This window comes from Taurulus bubalis (assembly GCF_910589615.1).
Source record: "Taurulus bubalis genome assembly, chromosome: 1".
NCBI classification, from domain to species: Eukaryota; Metazoa; Chordata; class Actinopteri; order Perciformes; family Cottidae; genus Taurulus; species Taurulus bubalis.
This window is the reverse complement of record NC_136589.1, coordinates 40,574,178-40,592,646: the sequence shown is the minus strand read 5'-3', so window position 1 is coordinate 40,592,646 and position 18,469 is coordinate 40,574,178. Positions and strand designations below refer to the sequence as shown.

The following is an 18,469-nucleotide window of genomic DNA, read 5'->3' as shown; positions in this document are numbered from 1 at the left end:
CATCATGAAATGTTGGAGCAAGTCTGATTTTGGTACCTACGTCTGCTGTTTAGTTTAATAGCTGATCGCGGCTGATAGTCGCCCATGCGTTCTGTTGTTTTTGTGAAAAACAATTCAATTATGAAATAGATATAACTTTTAATAATAAAAAAAAATTAAATTAATATTTAAACTTTGTGATTCTGTTTGGGCCAGCAGAGAAGGCTTAGCAGGCCCTGACGGCCCGTCACTGCGTGCGCCTCGTCTGCCCTAAGGAGAAGGAGAAATGGGAATGTGCAGCCTTTGGCGAGATGAGAAGTCTTTTTTAGGACGCTGATTGGATGAATTGTATGTCACTCATTGTTATCTTTCATCAGTGATTGGCGAAACTGCATATTAGACCTGTCTTTCTTGGGCAAAATCGATCTAGCCCCACCACGTGCACGGCGCAGTAGAGACGTGCACTGGAGCAGCTGCGAGGTGCACTAGCGGAGAGGACAAGCAGGAAAAGCATGTATTTTGTGCAGATATGCTATTTTACAAACATTACTTTTTTTTTTGGTGGCTCAAGTGGCGGGCGGCCAATAGAGGCCACCCACCACTGAATGAGGGCATGGTTTAGTCAAATTAGGAGACATAATAAAAGGAGCAAAGATCAGTTTGGAGTACTTATAACTAAAACACACATTATTTTTACTTAATCATCGCCATCAATTCTGGTCATGACAAAGGTAGCATTTGTCCCACGGGACAATTCTCAAGTGATCTTTGTTGACACGACACACAGAATGACTGGTTTTGTGTTTGTTCATTTTTGTCAACAGGATGTAGGCAAATTAAGAAGAAACACATGACTAAGGAAGCAAAGAGCCGCATCCATACGTATGTTTAAATTACATTTTCAAGGTTTGTGGGCTTTGTTTAGTCAAATTAGGAAAAGACACAAAATATAAGAAGCAAAGATCAGTTTGGAGTACTTATTTGAACTGAAACACACATCGGATGAAGATCCTGATCTTGAGATGAACAGACAAAGAAGAAAAACGGAGAACCAGAAGAGGGTTGCAGAAAGAGGACAGTGGGCCAGTAAAACAGAATATTTGCTGGTTGTTGCAGGAAATGTGGTCGGCCTGGGCAACGTGTGGAGGTTTCCTTACCTCTGCTACAAAAATGGTGGAGGTGAGTCCTACAGATTCTGAATTTAGAGCTGATTACATTGAATTTCTATGGGCGTACATGCATATAACTCCATTTATATACCTAGGGGCCTTTCTGGTGCCATATTGTCTGTTTGCTGTGGTGTGTGGGATACCTCTGTTCCTACTGGAGACCTCAGTCGGTCAGTACACCCAGGAAGGATTCGTCACCTGTTGGAGGATGTTGTGTCCACTGGCACAAGGTGAGTTTGTTTGTAATGAGATAAAAGATAAAGCTGTATGATACTCGAACTGTAACTGCAGAAAATACATATTTTGTCCCAGACTCAACTAACTCGGAGTAACCGTCAGAAAAGAGATATATAGATTATATATATATATATATATATATATATATATATATATATATATATATATATATATATATTTTTTTTTTTTTTGTATTTTAGGAATTGGATATGCACAATTGGTGATAAAACTTTACGACTTCAGCTTAATTATAGTACAAGCCTGGGCTCTCTTCTACCTGGTGTTCTCGTTTAGAGCCCAACTGCCCTGGGCCACCTGTGAGAACACCTGGAATACAGGTGAGACTTCATTTCTAAAGCTTGAAAGCTGTCAAGACAATACAAGGGTTGTAACTTCTTGGAGCACATGTTTCCCTGTTCTTACTATCTCTGCAAGTTTAAGAGGGAGATATTATTTTGAGATGAATAACAATATAGAAAGTCACTTATTTGTATAAGACAGTGGCGGGCCGTGGATTTTCTACCTGCGCGTTCAGTGGATCAGCTGTCAAACTTGACTAGGTGCATACCGCCACCTACTGCACCGTAGTGTAATTTCAGGGTGCTGGTGCTGTCTCTGTGAATAATCACACGTACAGAACCCCCTAGCCGGCCGCACCATGTAGTTTAACCGGCTTTTCTACCATAGAGAGAAACAGAGGTGAAATCTGATTGGACAAGAGTGTTAAGCAGAGCGCTTAAGCAGCTGTCAAGCTGCGCCCGCGAGCAGACAGAAGCAGACAGACCAGGCAGGAGGAACAGACAAGACAGGAGAAAATAATTATAATGCATGTAGTGTATTTGTGAAAAACAATTAAATTATAAAATAGCTATAACTTTGTGATTCTCTTTAGGCCAGCAGAGAAGGCTTAGCAGGCCCTGACGACCCGCCACTGGTATAAGAGTACCTTACCATTATGATTTGTTTTTCTCTCTAAACCAGCGAACTGTGTGGGTCCTGACATTTTTGATTCTTCCTCATCAAATCTGACCAAGCTGAAAAACACCACCTCTGCTGCAGCTGAGTTCTGGGAGTGAGTCTAAATTCCCTTTATTTGTATTTTGTTCCATGACTTTAATGCATTTTGCATAATAATGATTCAGTCTAAACATTCAATATTATAACAAACTTGGATATACAGTATCATATAAAAAGGGGCTGACCATCAATTTTAAACTTGAAGTACTACTGACAAAAGGTTGCATATTGTCTCATAATATGTTGTCAGTTCGTCAAAACACGTAAGAGTTTTGTGATCTGACGCCTCTATCTGCAGGTCTTTGTCTTCAAATCATTACAAATCACTGCTGATAAATAATTAATCATTTAAATTCATTATTATCAATTATTACATTATTATCAATTATTTATTCAACTGGATTTTAAAAATCTTCCCTTATTATGTCCGTCGAGTTCAATGATGCCTTTGCTAAAATCAGCACTTGCCCATCATGAGATGATAAAAACATATATTGCTGATACTGCCGGACATAACTTACTTTCTACCTGGTAGCTACTTGCTCATGTACTGTAATGTTATTTTAAATGTATCTCTTAAATGTCCCCTCTCCTCAGACGGCGGGTGCTCAGCTTGTCTGGAGGCATTGAGGAGCTGGGCAGTGTGAAATGGGAGCTGGCTTTGTGTCTTCTGGCCTGCTGGGTGTTCTGCTACTTCTGTATCTGGAAAGGTGTCAAATCTTCTGGAAAGGTCAGAGGAAATATTTTAATTAAAACGTTGTACCATCATCATGCATTTTATGCAAGTGTTCTACAATGTACTTTCATTACTTTTAGGCATTACAAATAATTTGTGTAATTTGTATTTTTTTTAAGGCAGTGTACTTCACAGCCACGTTCCCCTATGTGATGCTTCTGATACTGCTCATCAGGGGTTTAACTCTACCTGGTGCTTGGGATGGGATCTACTACTACCTGTATCCAAACTTGAACCGCCTGGCTAACCTTGAGGTATCTTGTCCTTGTTTGCATGTATGGTGTATGGACAGTCATCCTAGAGGCAGGAGAAAGAGTTCAGCAACTGGTTAGTAAGTGTCCCAATAACAGCCAATTTTTGTATTTTTCATTTATTTCTCCAAATGTTATTAGCATATGTGGCAACCCGGGGAGGCAAGATTCAACAATAAAATGGGAGACTCAGACAGTAGTACTTTAACAGAAAGTGTCTTTTAATAAATAGGGGCATGGGGTTAAACTCAACAAAAGATTCCTCCCGGTCGGGGTCTTTGGTCTTCGGCCTCACAAGACGCTTCCTTTGTCCTGTGTGGGCAGATCAGAGGAGAGAGGTGAGTACAGGGGTTTAACTCACGTCCGTTGCGGCTCCTCTCCAGAGTGCCAGGGGATCCTCCTGTCCAGTCTGTTTCTCTTCCTCCTGCTGCTTCCCAGCCCTGAGAATATATGCTCCCTCTTATTACCTGATGGGCTGCAGGTGTGTCCAATGCCATGTGCTGATTGGCTGCAGCATATGCACTGGGAAGTACACTCCCTCGATCACCTCCCCCAACCTGAGCTTGGGGATCCGCCCCCTGCACGCTGTCTGCTCCTCCTTTCCCCCTGGTCTGCCACACATAACAGAGAGTGACAAGCACAACTGTTGAGTAGAAGTCAAAGGTGAGGTCCAGATAGAACAAAGCAAAGATACATGCACTATATAACGGCTGTCGGATCATAGTTACTCAATCTAAAACAGCATTTCTTCAGCTTGCATAGGTGTAGCCCGCCCCCCAACATACTCATAGAATCCACAGTTACAATATGTAACTAACGTTATATCGTATAGGTTTTGCCCGCAGAGAGCTGTTGCTATCAATTTAAGGGTGAAGGTGATTTAGGGAAATATGAGTTACGGGTTATTTGAAGCACAGCATAAACCCTAGGAAAATACGGGACACTAGGAAACAAGTCTAGAACACTTGAAACAGGGTCAAAGACTGGCATAGGGAACGCACCAAATAAATGTGAACACAAGGAAGGGAAGGAACATGAGGGACCATTGTAAGTAATAACGCCCACATGGATATAATATACTTCTTTCTGATATAACAGGTCTGGATCGAGGCAGGATCTCAAATATGCTTCTCCTACAGTCTGACTGCAGGAACTCTGAATGTGCTGGGCAGCTATAATAAGTACAACAACAACTGTTATAAGTAAGTATAAGTCACAATCACATATTTTAGAATACTTTCCTTTGAAAGTGTGTGGGATCTTTTTCTTTTTTCACATTACCATTTTAAATGTGCAACATTGCACTGCCACTCTCGTCTCTTTGACCAGACTGTCTTTCTGTGACCTCTAGGGACTGCTTTTGGCTCTGTCTACTCAACAGTGGGACCAGTTTTGTTGCTGGATTTGTCGTCTTCTCTGTACTTGGCTTCATGGCTCAGAAACAGGGTGTTACTGTCGACACTGTGGTCGAGTCAGGTAAAGACTTGATATGACATGATGATGAAGTTTCATAGGTAACACTTTATAATAACGACACGCTATTTAGCATTAGTAAAGCATGAGTAAACACTTAATTCATCATTTATAAAGCATTGTTCCAACATTAGTAACTCATTTGTATGCAATTCATAAATACGTTATAAATGTTTTATTCTTGATTAATAAGCTTGACTATTATGTGTTTCATGATTGTGTTTTCATACTTTATAAATGTTGGATTTCCCTTTGGTAAATTAAGTAATATATTACAAACCAATTATTAAGGACTAATAGATGATGTACTAATGCTTAACATGTGCTTTATTAATGTGTTTTGATACTGCATTTCAGGAATTATTCAGGTAAAACATTTATAACTGTGTTTATGAATTGCATACTAATGACTTACTAATGAGTATTCATGTTGGAACAATGCTTTTTCAATGATGAATTAAGTGTTTCCTCATGCTTTATGAATGCTAAATAGCATGTAGTTATTATAAAGTGTTACCGTTTCGTATAAAGTCCAGATACAAATAGAAGTTGTTTTTTTGTTTAATTCACAGGTCCAGGTTTGGCCTTCATAGCTTACCCTCAGGCAACAGCTATGATGCCTTTTCCACAGTTCTGGACTGTCTGTTTCTTCCTGATGCTCATTCTGCTGTCTGTTGACACACAAGTGAGATGCTTTTGTTGTATTACCTATTGATTAATTAAGTTTCACCCTCCCGGAGCCAGACCCAGGAGGGGAGCTCGTCGGCGAGCGTCTGGTGGCCGGGCTTTCGCCCATGGGGCCCGGTCGGGCTCAGCTCGAAGAAACAACATGGAGCAGCAGTCACCCCGTGGACCCACCACCCGCGGGGAGAATTATCGGGGTCGAGTGCTCTGCAGACCGGGCGGCGGGCCAGGCAGGAGACCTGGGCGAGCCGATCGCCGGCAGCATAGACTAGCTCTAGGGACGTGGAACGTCACCTCGCTAGCGGGGAAAGAGCTGGAGCTGGTGCAGGAGGTGGAGCGGTACCAGCTAGATTTAGTTGGGCTCGCCTCCACGCACAGCATGGGCTCTGGAACCAAGCTCCTGGAGAGGGGTTGGACTTTGTCCTTTTCTGGAGTTGCCCAGGGTGAGAGGCGCCGGGCGGGAGTGGGGATACTCACGAGCCCCCGGCTGAGCGCCGCTATGTTGGAGTTTTCCCCGGAGAACGAGAGGGTCGCCTCCCTGCGCCTACGGGTTGCAGGGAGTAAGGCTCTGACTGTTGTTTGTGCTTATGCACCGAACAGCAGTTCGGAGTATCCGGCCTTCTTGGAGTCGGTGGGAGGGGTCCTGGAAAGGGCGCCGCCTGCCGACTCCATAGTTCTCCTGGGAGACTTCAACGCTCACGTGGGCAATGACAGAGAAACCTGGCGGGGCGTGATTGGGAGGAACGGCTTGCCCGATCTGAACCCGAATGGTATTTTGTTGTTGGACTTCTGTGCTAACCATAGTTTGTCCATAACGAACACCATGTTCGAGCATAAGGTGGCTCATAAGTGTACCTGGTACCAGAACACCTTAGGCCGGAGATCAATGATCGACTTTGTAGTCGTATCATCTGATCTGCGGCCGTATGTCTTGGACGCTCGGGTGAAGAGAGGAGCAGAGCTGTCAACGGGCCATCCGGTCTCTGTACGCCTGCAGTAGGAGCTGTGTTCGTATCCTCGGTAATAAGTCAGACACGTTCCCGGTGGGTGTTGGCCTCCGCCAGGGCTGCCCTTTATCACCGGTCCTGTTCGTGACCTTCATGGACAGGATATCTAGGCGCAGCCAAGGGGCGGAGAGGATCCGGTTCGGGAGTCTCGGGATCGCCTCTCTGCTGTTCGCGGATGATGTGGTCCTGTTTGCCTCCTCGGACCGTGACCTCCAGCATTCACTGGGGCGTTTTGCAGCTGAGTGTGAAGCGACAGGGATGAGAGTTAGCGCCTCCAAATCTGAGGCCATGGTGCTCTGCCGGAAACCGGTGGATTGCTCCCTCCAGGTGGGGACAAACTGCCTACCCCAAGCGAAGGAGTTCAAGTATCTCGGGGTCTTGTTCACGAGTGAGGGTAAGGTGGAGCGGGAGATCGACAGGCGGATCGGTGCGGCTGCAGCAATAAAACAGGCGCTGTACCGGTCCGTCCTGGTGAAGAGGGAGCTGAGCCGGAAGGCGAAGCTCTCCATTTACTGGTCGGTCTACGTTCCAACCCTCACCTATGGTCACGAACTCTGGGTCGTGACCGAAAGAACGAGATCTCGAATACAAGCGGCCGAAATGAGCTTCCTCTGCCGGGTGGCCGGGCTCACCCTTAGAGATGAGGTAAGGAGCTCGGACATCAGGAGGGAGCTTGGAGTCGAGTCGCTGCTCCTTCGTGTCGAAAGGAGTCAGCTGAGGTGGTTCGGGCATCTAGTCAGGATGCCTCCTGGACGCCTCCCATTAGAGGTTTTCCAGGCACGTCCAACTGGTAGGAGACCCCGGGGAAGACCGAGGACACGCTGGAGGGATTATATCTCCCGGCTGGCCTTGGAACGCCTCGGGATCCCCCAGAATGAGCTGGAAAGTGTTGCGGGTGAGAGGGAAGCCTGGGTCGGCCTGCTGAACCTGCTGCCACCGCGACCCGACCCCGGATTAGCGGCTGATAATGGATGGATGGATGGATGGAAGTTATTGCAGGAACAAAACATACTTATTTTCTCAATGTTTTATCCCCAGTTTGTTACAGTGGAGTGTTTCATCACCACAATAAGCGACTTGTTTCCAAAGCTGTTTCGTCAACCAGGAAGACATGAGATACTCGTCCTTTTCGTCTGCTCATCCTTCTTCCTCATACATCTGCTGTTGGTCACCGAGGTGGGAAAAATATTTTCATGAGGGTACTTTGAAACATCTATTGTCACAAAATATTTTTTAAACTATTGCTCATATTGTCTCCTCATGCTGCAGGGAGGAATTTACATATTCCAGCTGATTGATTATTATGGCATGACCAGGGCTTGTCACTATTTCATGGCTTCATCTGAGTGTCTGGCTCTTGCCTGGATTTTTGGTACACAAAAATATATATTGTATCCCTTTTTTTATAATAGATGAACTATATGAAAAAATGCTGCTTATGTATGTGTTTTCTATGATTTCATTAGATTGCTATGGTCGAACTGGTTGCATTACCTGAACGCAACCAAATGTTTTTTAGCGATTCTTAAAATGAAATGTTTTTCAAACGTTGTATGACTTTTGAACTGGTATAACGTACAGTTTGTGTACCAGGTGCTGATCATTTAATTAACATCATTGAAGACATGACAGGACAGAGACCATCTGTTTTCTTCAAACTGTGCTGGAAATACATCATTCCTCTGATTTCACTGGTGAGTCAGAAAGGTGTTAACGTAAAACTTTTGTATTGCTTTGAGTAACTGCTTGGTAATTGCTTGAAGACAAGGAGTCTACAGCCATGATAGCTGGTCTGTTAGAACTGTGCAGGAGACGAGCGAGTGTGATTCGTGTGTTTCGTGTGTCAGTTGGCACTAAAAGACAAATTTCAGATAAGGATAACGATAACAATGTCATTAGTTTTGCAGGTATTTGGACAAATCTAAAAAATTGACATGATGCGATTCATTTAATACTCATGAAGATATGCCATCGGCACAAGAGGAAAAGTCAGGAGATCACAAAGAAGGGGTTTCATCCTCTGGGGACCATAAATGTCTGTACAAAACGTCATGGTAATCCATCCAATACTCTTATATTTCAGTATGAACCGAAGTGGAAAGACCGGTTGACTTTGCAATGCTGTGTGGCTAAAGGTCTGAGCTCACACTGACATGCACACCATTCTGTAGGATCTAAAACCTCTCATGCATTGGCACTGCTTCTTTTCTCTTTTTTTTTATCCCAAAAAAAAACACAGATTTCCTTAATCCTGTACCTGGTTGATTACAAACACATCCAGGTTAATGACTGGTACGTTTACCCTGACTGGGCGTATGCACTGGGATTGGCCATGACGCTGTCCTCTGTGCTCATGGTGCCACTGTGGGCAGCTGGACAGATGTGTTTGACACCAGGAACCTTCAGACAGGTCAGAGTTCAAAGAAGATATTTCTCCAACTCTGGATGCCTCAAAAAGAGCTTCATGTTTTTTTATCCGATTAATGATTTAGTGTAACCTCCTGCCACCCATTAACGGGTGCTCTGCAAGATCACTCAACACAACCATTCTACTTTTAAGCCCATGCAGTCGTACTTAGCGCTGTGTGTAGTTATTAGCGTAAAAGTCGGGTTACAAGCCACTCCTACCTCCTGTCAGTGTCCCGCTGTAGCAAGCTAGGAGCAGTGCTAGCTAGCGCTGCTCCTAGCTCCTGCTGCTAGCTCCCCGCTGCTGCTGCTACTGCCCGCGTCCCCTCTGCCCAAGTCGGGTGTCGAGCCGGGGCTGGTCCCGCTACCTTCGGTGGCCGTCGGGGAGCTAGCGGAGCGCTAGCGGAAGGTAGCGGGGGAACTAGCATGAGCGCCAGCTGGCTACAGCGGGGAGCAAACGGGGACACTGACCAAAGGTAGCAGCGGCATGTAACCCGACTTTTACGGTCGTCATGGCATCTCATCCAGGTCTTTTGGTGTGGTCTGCGAGGGATGGCTGCATACACTTTTAGCTCTGGGGGACAAAATGTCTGATTGTCATGATTATTAAAAGTAGTGAGTAAAAATACTGCTTTTGTTTGTTCCTGTGTTCCAGCGTTTGTCTGTCCTTAGTCGTCCTGCTGAAGATCCAGACTGGCAGAGAGACGTAGGAGACGAGGGAACGACCGTTGAACTCAAGACATCTGCAGCGACAACTTAGTTTCACCTGCATCTCAAATTAACTAAACACTGCAGTCTATTATTCGGTTAATATATCATTACAGTTAAAAAAAAAAAAAGAAAAACGTGGGTTCAAGGCATTTTATTGGTGTTTGTCAGAAATAGTGTCATTATAACCTCTTAGCATCCCTAAACTGTCAGATACCTCAGTTAAAGTCGAGTATCATTGAGTACCTTCTCTTGTTTCGATTCTTATATTTCATGTTTCTTAAGTCGTTGATCACTTATTTCCTCTCCTGAAAATGTGAAAATTATCTCTTAATTTATTTGTAGTCACGTTATACTTTCAATACCTTCCCATATCACTCTGCAAATAGACATCCACATATAAATTTGGAAATAGTTGTTCCAACTCATTTGTGTGTACATTTATAATAATAGTTAGGCACAGTGTGAGATATGTAAAAAATCCAAAAGTGCATCTAACCCAAGAATGGTCAGGTAGACACTGTTCTACCAATGTCTTAGTGATGACTAATCCTACTACCTTTGTACTGTTTATAAGCAGCACACAATTTTTGTCTTCAGTCCATCAGATTGCCTTGTGTATGATGATCAAATCCTCTCTGCGGACAGAATAAACACTCCAAAGATGCATTTTATGGCCTCTGAGTTCCTTATTTCAGCATTGTAGGACTCACTCAGTACTTTGACGTTTTTTTGTGCGATTCAAATTAGCTAATTTAAACACATATCTTATGTTTAGCAATCAAAGTCTGACAGATTCATTTTTGGCTTGCCCAATTATATATTGATAGACTAAAGAGGAGGAGTAACACTCACACTTATAGGTCACCTGTTAACAGAAAACAGGGGAATTTGGTGAAGTTAGGTAAGGACACAGTAAAAGGAGAAAAGATCAGTTTGCAGTACTTGTGAATTACAACTGAAACACACAACGGATGAAGATCCTGATCTCGAGATGAATGGACAAAGAAGAAAAATGGAAAACCAGAAGAGGGTTGCAGACAGAGGACAGTGGGCCAATAAAACAGAATATATGCTGGTTGTAGCAGGAAGTGTGGTCGGCCTGGGCAACGTGTGGAGGTTTCCTTACCTCTGCTACAAAAATGGTGGAGGTGAGTCCTACAAATTCTGAATTTAGAGCTGATTACATTGAATTTCTATGGGCGTACATGCATATAACTCCATGTATATACCTAGGGGCATTTCTGGTGCCATATTGTCTGTTTGCTGTGGTGTGTGGGATACCTCTGTTCCTACTGGAGACCTCAGTCGGTCAGTACACCCAGGAAGGATTCGTCACCTGTTGGAGGATGTTGTGTCCTCTGGCACAAGGTGAGTTTATTTGTAATGAGATAAAAGATGTAGCTGAATGATACTCAAACTGTAAACTGTAGATTTTATATATATATATATATATATATATATATATATATATATATATATATATATATTTTCTTTTTGTATTTTAGGAATTGGATATGGACAATTGGTGATAAAACTTTACGACTTCAGCTTAATTATAATACAAGCCTGGGCTCTCTTCTACCTGGTGTTCTCGTTTAGAGCCCAACTGCCCTGGGCCACCTGTGAGAACACCTGGAATACAGGTGAGACTTAATTTCTAAAGCTTGAAAGCTGTCAAGACAATACAATAGACGACAATAACGTCTTCTTGGTCTAGCCTCCCCGGCCCTGCTACTGGAGCAGAGCAAGGCCACTGCAAACAGTTCCACGCTCGATGTTCCCTTCTAATCTCTCATCGGGCTGATGATGTTAAATGATTATTCCAGTGGTACTTTTACGCATAATAATAATAATAATAATAATAATAATAATAATAATAATAATAATAATAATAATAATAATATTACGCATTATTATGAAACATTTCCCCTCCACAACACACACACACAAATATATATAAATATACATATACATATATATATATATATATATATATATATATATATATATATATATATATATATATATATAAAACACCACCGCCGAGCAACGTACAGTTACGCAGCGCCTCTCGGTCGGACGCCTCCAACCTCGCACAGCAGATGGAAACCGATGGAAAAACACAAAAAGCAGGAAACTTACCAGATGCTGTTCATTAAAGACAAAGTCCATCTGCTCTCCTTAAAAAAAAGTTCAGCGGCGCGGTTGTACAGTTTATCAGTGCGCTTCAGTTCCAGCAACAGGTGGCCATGTACTCCCACTGACCAATCACAGCGCACGTTAATGGTCACACGGGCCCATGAGGGAAAACAGATGCTAGAAGGCCTTCTCATATAGTTTAATCAGCTCTCGAGTCCATAGAGAAACAGAAGTGAAATGTGTTTGGATGAGCGCTGTTAACCAGATCATTAAACAGCGGCCACGCCATGCAGCAGGCTGAAGGCTGAGGAGCAGAGCAACATAAACTGTGCAATGAGAAAATAAGCTAATAGGGAAAAATAATTGTAATACGCGTAGTGCATTTGTGAAAAACAAATTAAACTATAAAATAGCTATAACTTTTAATTACATATATAAAAAATGCGTTATTAAAAAATAAAATTAAAATGTAAACTTTGTGATTCTGTTTAGGCCAGCAGAGAAGGCTTAACAGGCCCCTGTGTCTTCCAAAAGATTAACATGAGCTTACTAGCTACTGTAGCTCGCAGTCGTGACACAGTACTTGCTACAGGAGGGACTGCTTTTGGCTCTGTCTACTCAACAGTGGGACCAGTTTTGTTGCTGGATTTGTCGTCTTCTCTGTACTTGGCTTCATGGCTCAGAAACAGGGTGTTAATGTCGACACCGTGGTCGAGTCAGGTAAAGACTTGATATGATAATGAAGTTTGATATTAATCAAGAGACAAATAACATTGTCTTTCTTGTGATGTCCTGGTCACAGGTCCAGGTTTGGCCTTCATAGCTTACCCTCAGGCAACAGCTATGATGCCTTTTCCACAGTTCTGGACCGTCTGTTTCTTCTTGATGCTCATTCGGCTGTCTGTTGACTCACATGTGAGATGCTTTTGTTGTATTTCCTATTGATTAAGAAACCAAGTAATTGCAGGAACAAAAATGACTTATTTGCTCAAAGTTTTATCCCCAGTTTATTTTAGTGGAGTGTTTCATTACCACAATAAGCGACTTGTTTCCAAAGCTGTTTCGTCAACCAGGAAGACATGAGATGCTCGTCCTTTTCGTCTGCTGATGACCTTCTTCCTCATACATCTGCTGTTGGTCACCGAGGTGAATCAAATATTTCCATGAGGGGGCTTTGAAACATCTATTGTCAAAACTTTTTTTTTTTTTTTTTTAACTATTCCTCACACTGTTTCATCCTGCTGCAGGGAGGGATTTACATATTCCAGCGGATTGATTATTATGGCAGTAACAGGGCTTGTCACTTTTTCATGGCTTTTTCCAAATGGCTGGCTCTGGCCTGGATTTTTGGTATGTAAAGTTACTTCATATCCCTTTTTTAATGATATGATCTGACTCTTTTTATATAGCGATGCTTCAGTTATGAGGTTATGTATTAAAAAAAATGTTTTAACTGTCCTTACTTTGACTTACAGACTGGTTGTAATACCTCTTCTTTATCCTTCCTCCTTATCACAGTCTAAACAATGCTAAAACAACAAATATTTTATCACTTTGAAACTGATCTGTGACTTTGTATCAGGTGCTGGTGGTTTATTTAACATCATTGAGGACATGACAGGACAGAGACCATCGGTTTTCTGTACTGGAAATACATCATTCCTACACTGGTGAGTCAAACATTTTGGTGATTTTACAAAAGTTAAAGGACATTGCCAACATAATTTGAGTCAACCCTCCTTGCCTAAATGTATTGCCATACTTTTTTTGGAGCTAAACACTGTTTTATCCCCTTAAAAAACATAACTCTTTGCACCTTCATAGATTTCCTTTATCCTGTACCTGGTTGATTAAAAACACTTCAGGATTAATGACTGGTACGTTTACCCTGACTGGGCGTATGCACTGGGATGGACCATGACATTCTCCTCCGTTCTCATGGTGCCACTGTGGGCAGCTGGACAGCTGTGTTTGACAGCAGGAACCTTCAGACAGGTCAGTACCCATCTCTTACAGTTAAAACAGGATGCTGTTTGCATTGATTTATGATATAATGAGGTTTCGTGCATATTGCTTGTTCTTATCATTAATTGTGTAATATATGTACTGCGTGGTTGTGATGTGCTTTACTATGAAGGTAGATTTGTGTATTTATTCTGCAAACAAAAAAACATGTTTTGAGAGCAAATTTCTGCTTTGAGAGCAAAAAACTGCGCTCAATCCCAAAATTTACAACTTGAGTTTGGACGTAGTGGGCGGGGCATACGCTGCTGAATGAGCGAGGAGTTTCTATTGGTTGGTTTGACTTGCTCTTGGCACGCTGCTCTAACAGGAGGTTACGTGAGGAGGACATGGAGGTAGGTTGACATCATATTGCACCTGATGCATGACTATGTTAGCTCAGGTTAGCTCCGCATGTATGAAACAATTTAAAATAAACCCTATGAGTTTGGTTTTCTCCGACCGGGGTAGGTACAGTTGATGAGGTTACAACCATGTTACTGTCTTGTATTAAACTGGATGAAGATAAGCTGAAGTTGAAAAAGCCACTAAATCCTTAAAACTCGCTAGCTAAAGACACCTCTGCTTCAGAGTCATATGCTAAGTCCGGCGGAACAGGGATCCACGTGTGTTGGTCGGATGGTCTATCCCATGATGACAGTACAGGAAATGTAATCTCTGACATCCTTGTCAATGTACCCAAAGTTTAATTATGTTAACATAGACATAGCTATTGATAGCCGAGCCAACATCGCCAGTCTGACTAACCGTTTAAGCTATATTGACCACAATTGCGTTAGCATCGGTTGCTATCATCTTGTAAGTGTTCTGCTTGCAAGATCTGAGATGGACCAAACACATACATTAATTACAATTATAGCCATTGCCTCGGTTTTTCGCATACTGTAGACAATCTAATGTTAATATTTATTAATTCACGTTAGAGTGATAAAGCAACATGGACAGCTTCAGTCTACTCCATGTGACACGATATCCCATAGCCAGTAGAGACCCTTTCACAAGCCAATACCCCACATCAGGCATTCTGGCTTTAATAGATCTTATCTTTTGATCAAGTACAATGTCTGATATATCAGAGTAGGTATTTCTGACTGAGAGGTTATGCTCCCTCATCCTCCTGTACAGTGTGGATCTTGAAATGCCATGGGCAGTAGCCAGAGTGGTCATTGGTAGGTTCATGCTTAGAAGGTTTTCAAGGACTTGGGTATTTACGCTACATTTCGGTCGACCCACAGTACCATTCCATTCAACTACAGCTACACTGTCAAGTAATGAAGCAACAGTGATGTTTGAAATGTGAGACTTGATCACTTCACTTAGATTTTGTAAACCATCTACTACACACTGAGGAATATCCATATAGGCTGCCCCTGCTCGAAGAAACTGCAATTCCTGAGAGAAAACCATGTGCAGGTCATCAAAATCAATTGGCTCCCTTGTAATTACTGCAGAAAGCCGTTCCCTGGTCCTGCATGAAAGTGGCCTTCTAATGGATTCCTGTAAGAGGGAATTTAGTAAGATAGAAATGTATTAGAACAGTGGTACAGCCCCTAGATATGCTGCTATAGGCCTAAACTGCTGGGGGACATCTTAGGATACACTGAGCGCCTCTTCTTTATCTCCTTCTGGATAAATTATTGTCTCTTCAATGCACATTACTAACTCTACTTTTTTTTTTCCAGGAGCCTCTGTGCTTCCTCACCTTGCCTGCTGCCATGGCCCTGCTGATGCCCCTCCTCTCTACCTCCTTCTGCTTAATGGATTGTAATTATCTGCACCGTGGACCATGCCTACTACTCATTATATGAATAATTTCTGTCATATTCATTGAATGTGCTGTAACTCCGTTACGTTATTCATTCTGGTCACATGACATATATTTATAATAAGCACCAGATGGTAAAATAGTGACACAAAACACATTCAACTTACATTTAAACGTGTCTGTGTATTATGGAGAGTTCTGTGTGATTGTTAAATCATTAGATTGTTAAGTTTGTTGGCCATAACTGGCTTTTCTTGTTATACAATATAACTATATGGTCTTTGTATTTATAATAATATAATGTGGTCATAATTCCCTTTTCTACAGAATGGAACCTTTTCCACAAAGAGCTTCTGTTCAGGTATGTTGACCTCTCCTCAAAATGTAGTTTATCTGTATACATACACATCTAAAAAAAAACGTGATACCACTGTTCTAATACATTTCTATCTTACTAAATTCCCTCTTACAGGAATCCATTAGAAGGCCACTTTCATGCAGGACCAGGGAACGGCTTTCTGCAGTAATTACAAGGGAGCCAATTGATTTTGATGACCTGCACATGGTTTTCTCTCAGGAATTGCAGTTTCTTCGAGCAGGGGCAGCCTATATGGATATTCCTCAGTGTGTAGTAGATGGTTTACAAAATCTAAGTGAAGTGATCAAGTCTCACATTTCAAACATCACTGTTGCTTCATTACTTGACAGTGTAGCTGTAGTTGAATGGAATGGTACTGTGGGTCCAGAAGGAGAGAAAGAAGAGGTGCTCAGTGTATCCTAAGATGTCCCCCAGCAGTCTAGGCCTATAGCAGCATATCTAGGGGCTGGACCAGGGCAAACCTGAGCCAGCCCTAACTATAAGCCTGAAACAGCCCTAACTATAAGCGCTATCAAAGAGGAAAGTCTTAAGTCAACTCTTAAATGAGGTGACCATGCTTGCCCCCCAGACTGAAAGTGGGAGCTGATTCCACAGAAGAGGAGCCCGATAACTGAAAGCTCTAGCCCCCAACCTACTTTTTAAGACTAGGAACCACAAGTAACCCTGCATTCAGTGAGCGTAATGCTCTAGTGGGGTAATATGGCACTATAAGGTCCTTAAGATATGATGGTGCATCACCAGTTAAGGCTTTGTAGGTAAGGAGAAGGATTTTAAATATGATTCTCGATCTTACAGGAAGCCAGTGGAGAACAGCTAGTACAGGAGTAATGTGATCTCTCTTCCGCATCCTCGTTAGTACACGAGCTGCAGCATTCTGGATCAACTGGAGAGACCCAAGGGACTTACCAGAGAAGCCTGATAATAAGGAGTTACAATAGTCCAGTCTTGAAGTAACAAATGCGTGGATCAACAGTGAAAGTTCATGGAGTGTTTTCTGATAATATTGCCTAAAGGAAGCATATATAAGGTGAATAAAATTAGTCCAAGCACAGAACTTTGTGGAACTCCATGACGAACGGTGGTGGTCATCGAGGCCTCATCGTTGACAAATACAAACTGAGATCGATCTGATAAATACAATTTAAATCAGCTTAGTGCTGTACCTTTAACACCAATCGACTGGTCAAGTCTCTGTAATAAGATGTCATGGTCAATGGTGTCAAACGCTGCAAAAGTCTAACAAGACAAGTACAGAGACAAGTCCCCTATCTGATGCTACTAGAAGGTCATTAGTATTTGTCACTAGTGCTGTCTCTGTGCTATGATGCTTTCTAAATCCTGACTGAAACTCCTCAAATAAGCTATTGTTGTGTAAAAAGTCACAAAACTGATTTGCGACTACCTTCTCCACTATCTTAGAGAGGAAGGGAAGGTTAGAGATAAGTCTGTAGTTAGCCAACACCTCTAGATCGAGAGTGGGCTTCTTAAGAAGAGGTTTAATTACAGCTACTTTAAAAGACTGTGGTACATGACCCACTAGTAAAGACCCATTGATAATATCTAGTAGAGGCGCTAATTAAAAGGTAAAACTTCAGCTGTGTCCTGAAAATGAGAAAATTATTATCTCCTCATTTACTTACTACATTTACTTGTCACGTTATGCTTTCGATACTGTCCCATATTACTATGCAAATAAACATTGATGTCAAAATATAAGAAAAGTTGTTCTGACTCATTTGTGTAATTTTTTTATTTGAAGGGGAGCAACTTACACATCATGTAGTTCCAATGATCACGCCAAGGATGCACAATACTATACAAACAATTAAGTCCTCTTGTGTCTTCCTCATATCTGAAGAATTAGAAATACATCTGAGAGGGTGATGCATCAAACAACCACAGAGCATACTCAAGTCTTCAGCTCATCATGAAATGTTGGAGCAAGTCTGATTTTGGTACCTACGTCTGCTGTTTAGTTTAACAGCTGATCGCGGCGCTGATAGTCGCCTATGCGTTCTGTTGTTTTTGTGAAGAACAATTAAATTATGAAATAGATATAACTTAATTATTAAAAAAAATTAAATTAATATTTAAACTTTGTGATTCTGTTTGGGCCAGCAGAGAAGGCTTAGCAAGCCCTGACGGCCCGCCACTGCGTGCGCCTCGTCTGCCCTAAGGAGAAGGAGAAATGGGAATGCGCAGCCTTTGGCGAGATGAGAAGTCACCTTAACGTGGTGGAGGAGTTTGAGTGGCTCAGTGATCCTAGGAGCTATGTTGTCCGGGGCGTCAGCCCCTGGTAGGGTCTCCCAAGGCAAACAGGTCTCGGGGGAGAGCCCAGACTAAGAGCGATTCAAAAAACCCTGATGAATAGCAGCCCACGGTCTAAAGCTACCTCGCCCGGAAAAGGGAAACCGGGGCACCCTCCCGGAGCCAGACCCAGGAGGGTAGCTCGTCGGCGAGCGTCTGGTGGCCGGGCTTTCGCCCATGGGGCCCG

General features: G+C 42.5%; 2 protein-coding genes across 2 annotated transcripts; both read left to right on the top strand.

Annotated features, from left to right (window-relative positions):
- Positions 1 to 1,001: 1,001 nt before the first annotated feature.
- Positions 1,002 to 9,719, top strand: LOC306754101 (sodium- and chloride-dependent GABA transporter 3-like; the record flags this gene model as incomplete). Its single annotated transcript, XM_079238011.1, has 14 exons — positions 1,002 to 1,158; positions 1,244 to 1,378; positions 1,586 to 1,723; positions 2,367 to 2,457; positions 3,000 to 3,132; positions 3,258 to 3,392; positions 4,488 to 4,591; positions 4,741 to 4,865; positions 5,435 to 5,547; positions 7,592 to 7,729; positions 7,823 to 7,925; positions 8,147 to 8,247; positions 8,793 to 8,963; positions 9,615 to 9,719. 14 exons carry the CDS (start codon positions 1,002 to 1,004, stop codon positions 9,717 to 9,719), a joined length of 1,749 nt encoding a protein of 582 aa, XP_079094137.1.
- Positions 9,720 to 10,682: 963 nt separating this feature from the next.
- On the top strand, positions 10,683 to 14,968 carry LOC306754090 (sodium- and chloride-dependent betaine transporter-like; the record flags this gene model as incomplete). Its single annotated transcript, XM_079237999.1, has 9 exons — positions 10,683 to 10,818; positions 10,904 to 11,038; positions 11,176 to 11,313; positions 12,302 to 12,314; positions 12,402 to 12,529; positions 12,612 to 12,724; positions 12,816 to 12,895; positions 13,675 to 13,804; positions 14,957 to 14,968. 9 exons carry the CDS (start codon positions 10,683 to 10,685, stop codon positions 14,966 to 14,968), a joined length of 885 nt encoding a protein of 294 aa, XP_079094125.1.
- Between the last annotated feature and the right edge of the window lie 3,501 nt (positions 14,969 to 18,469).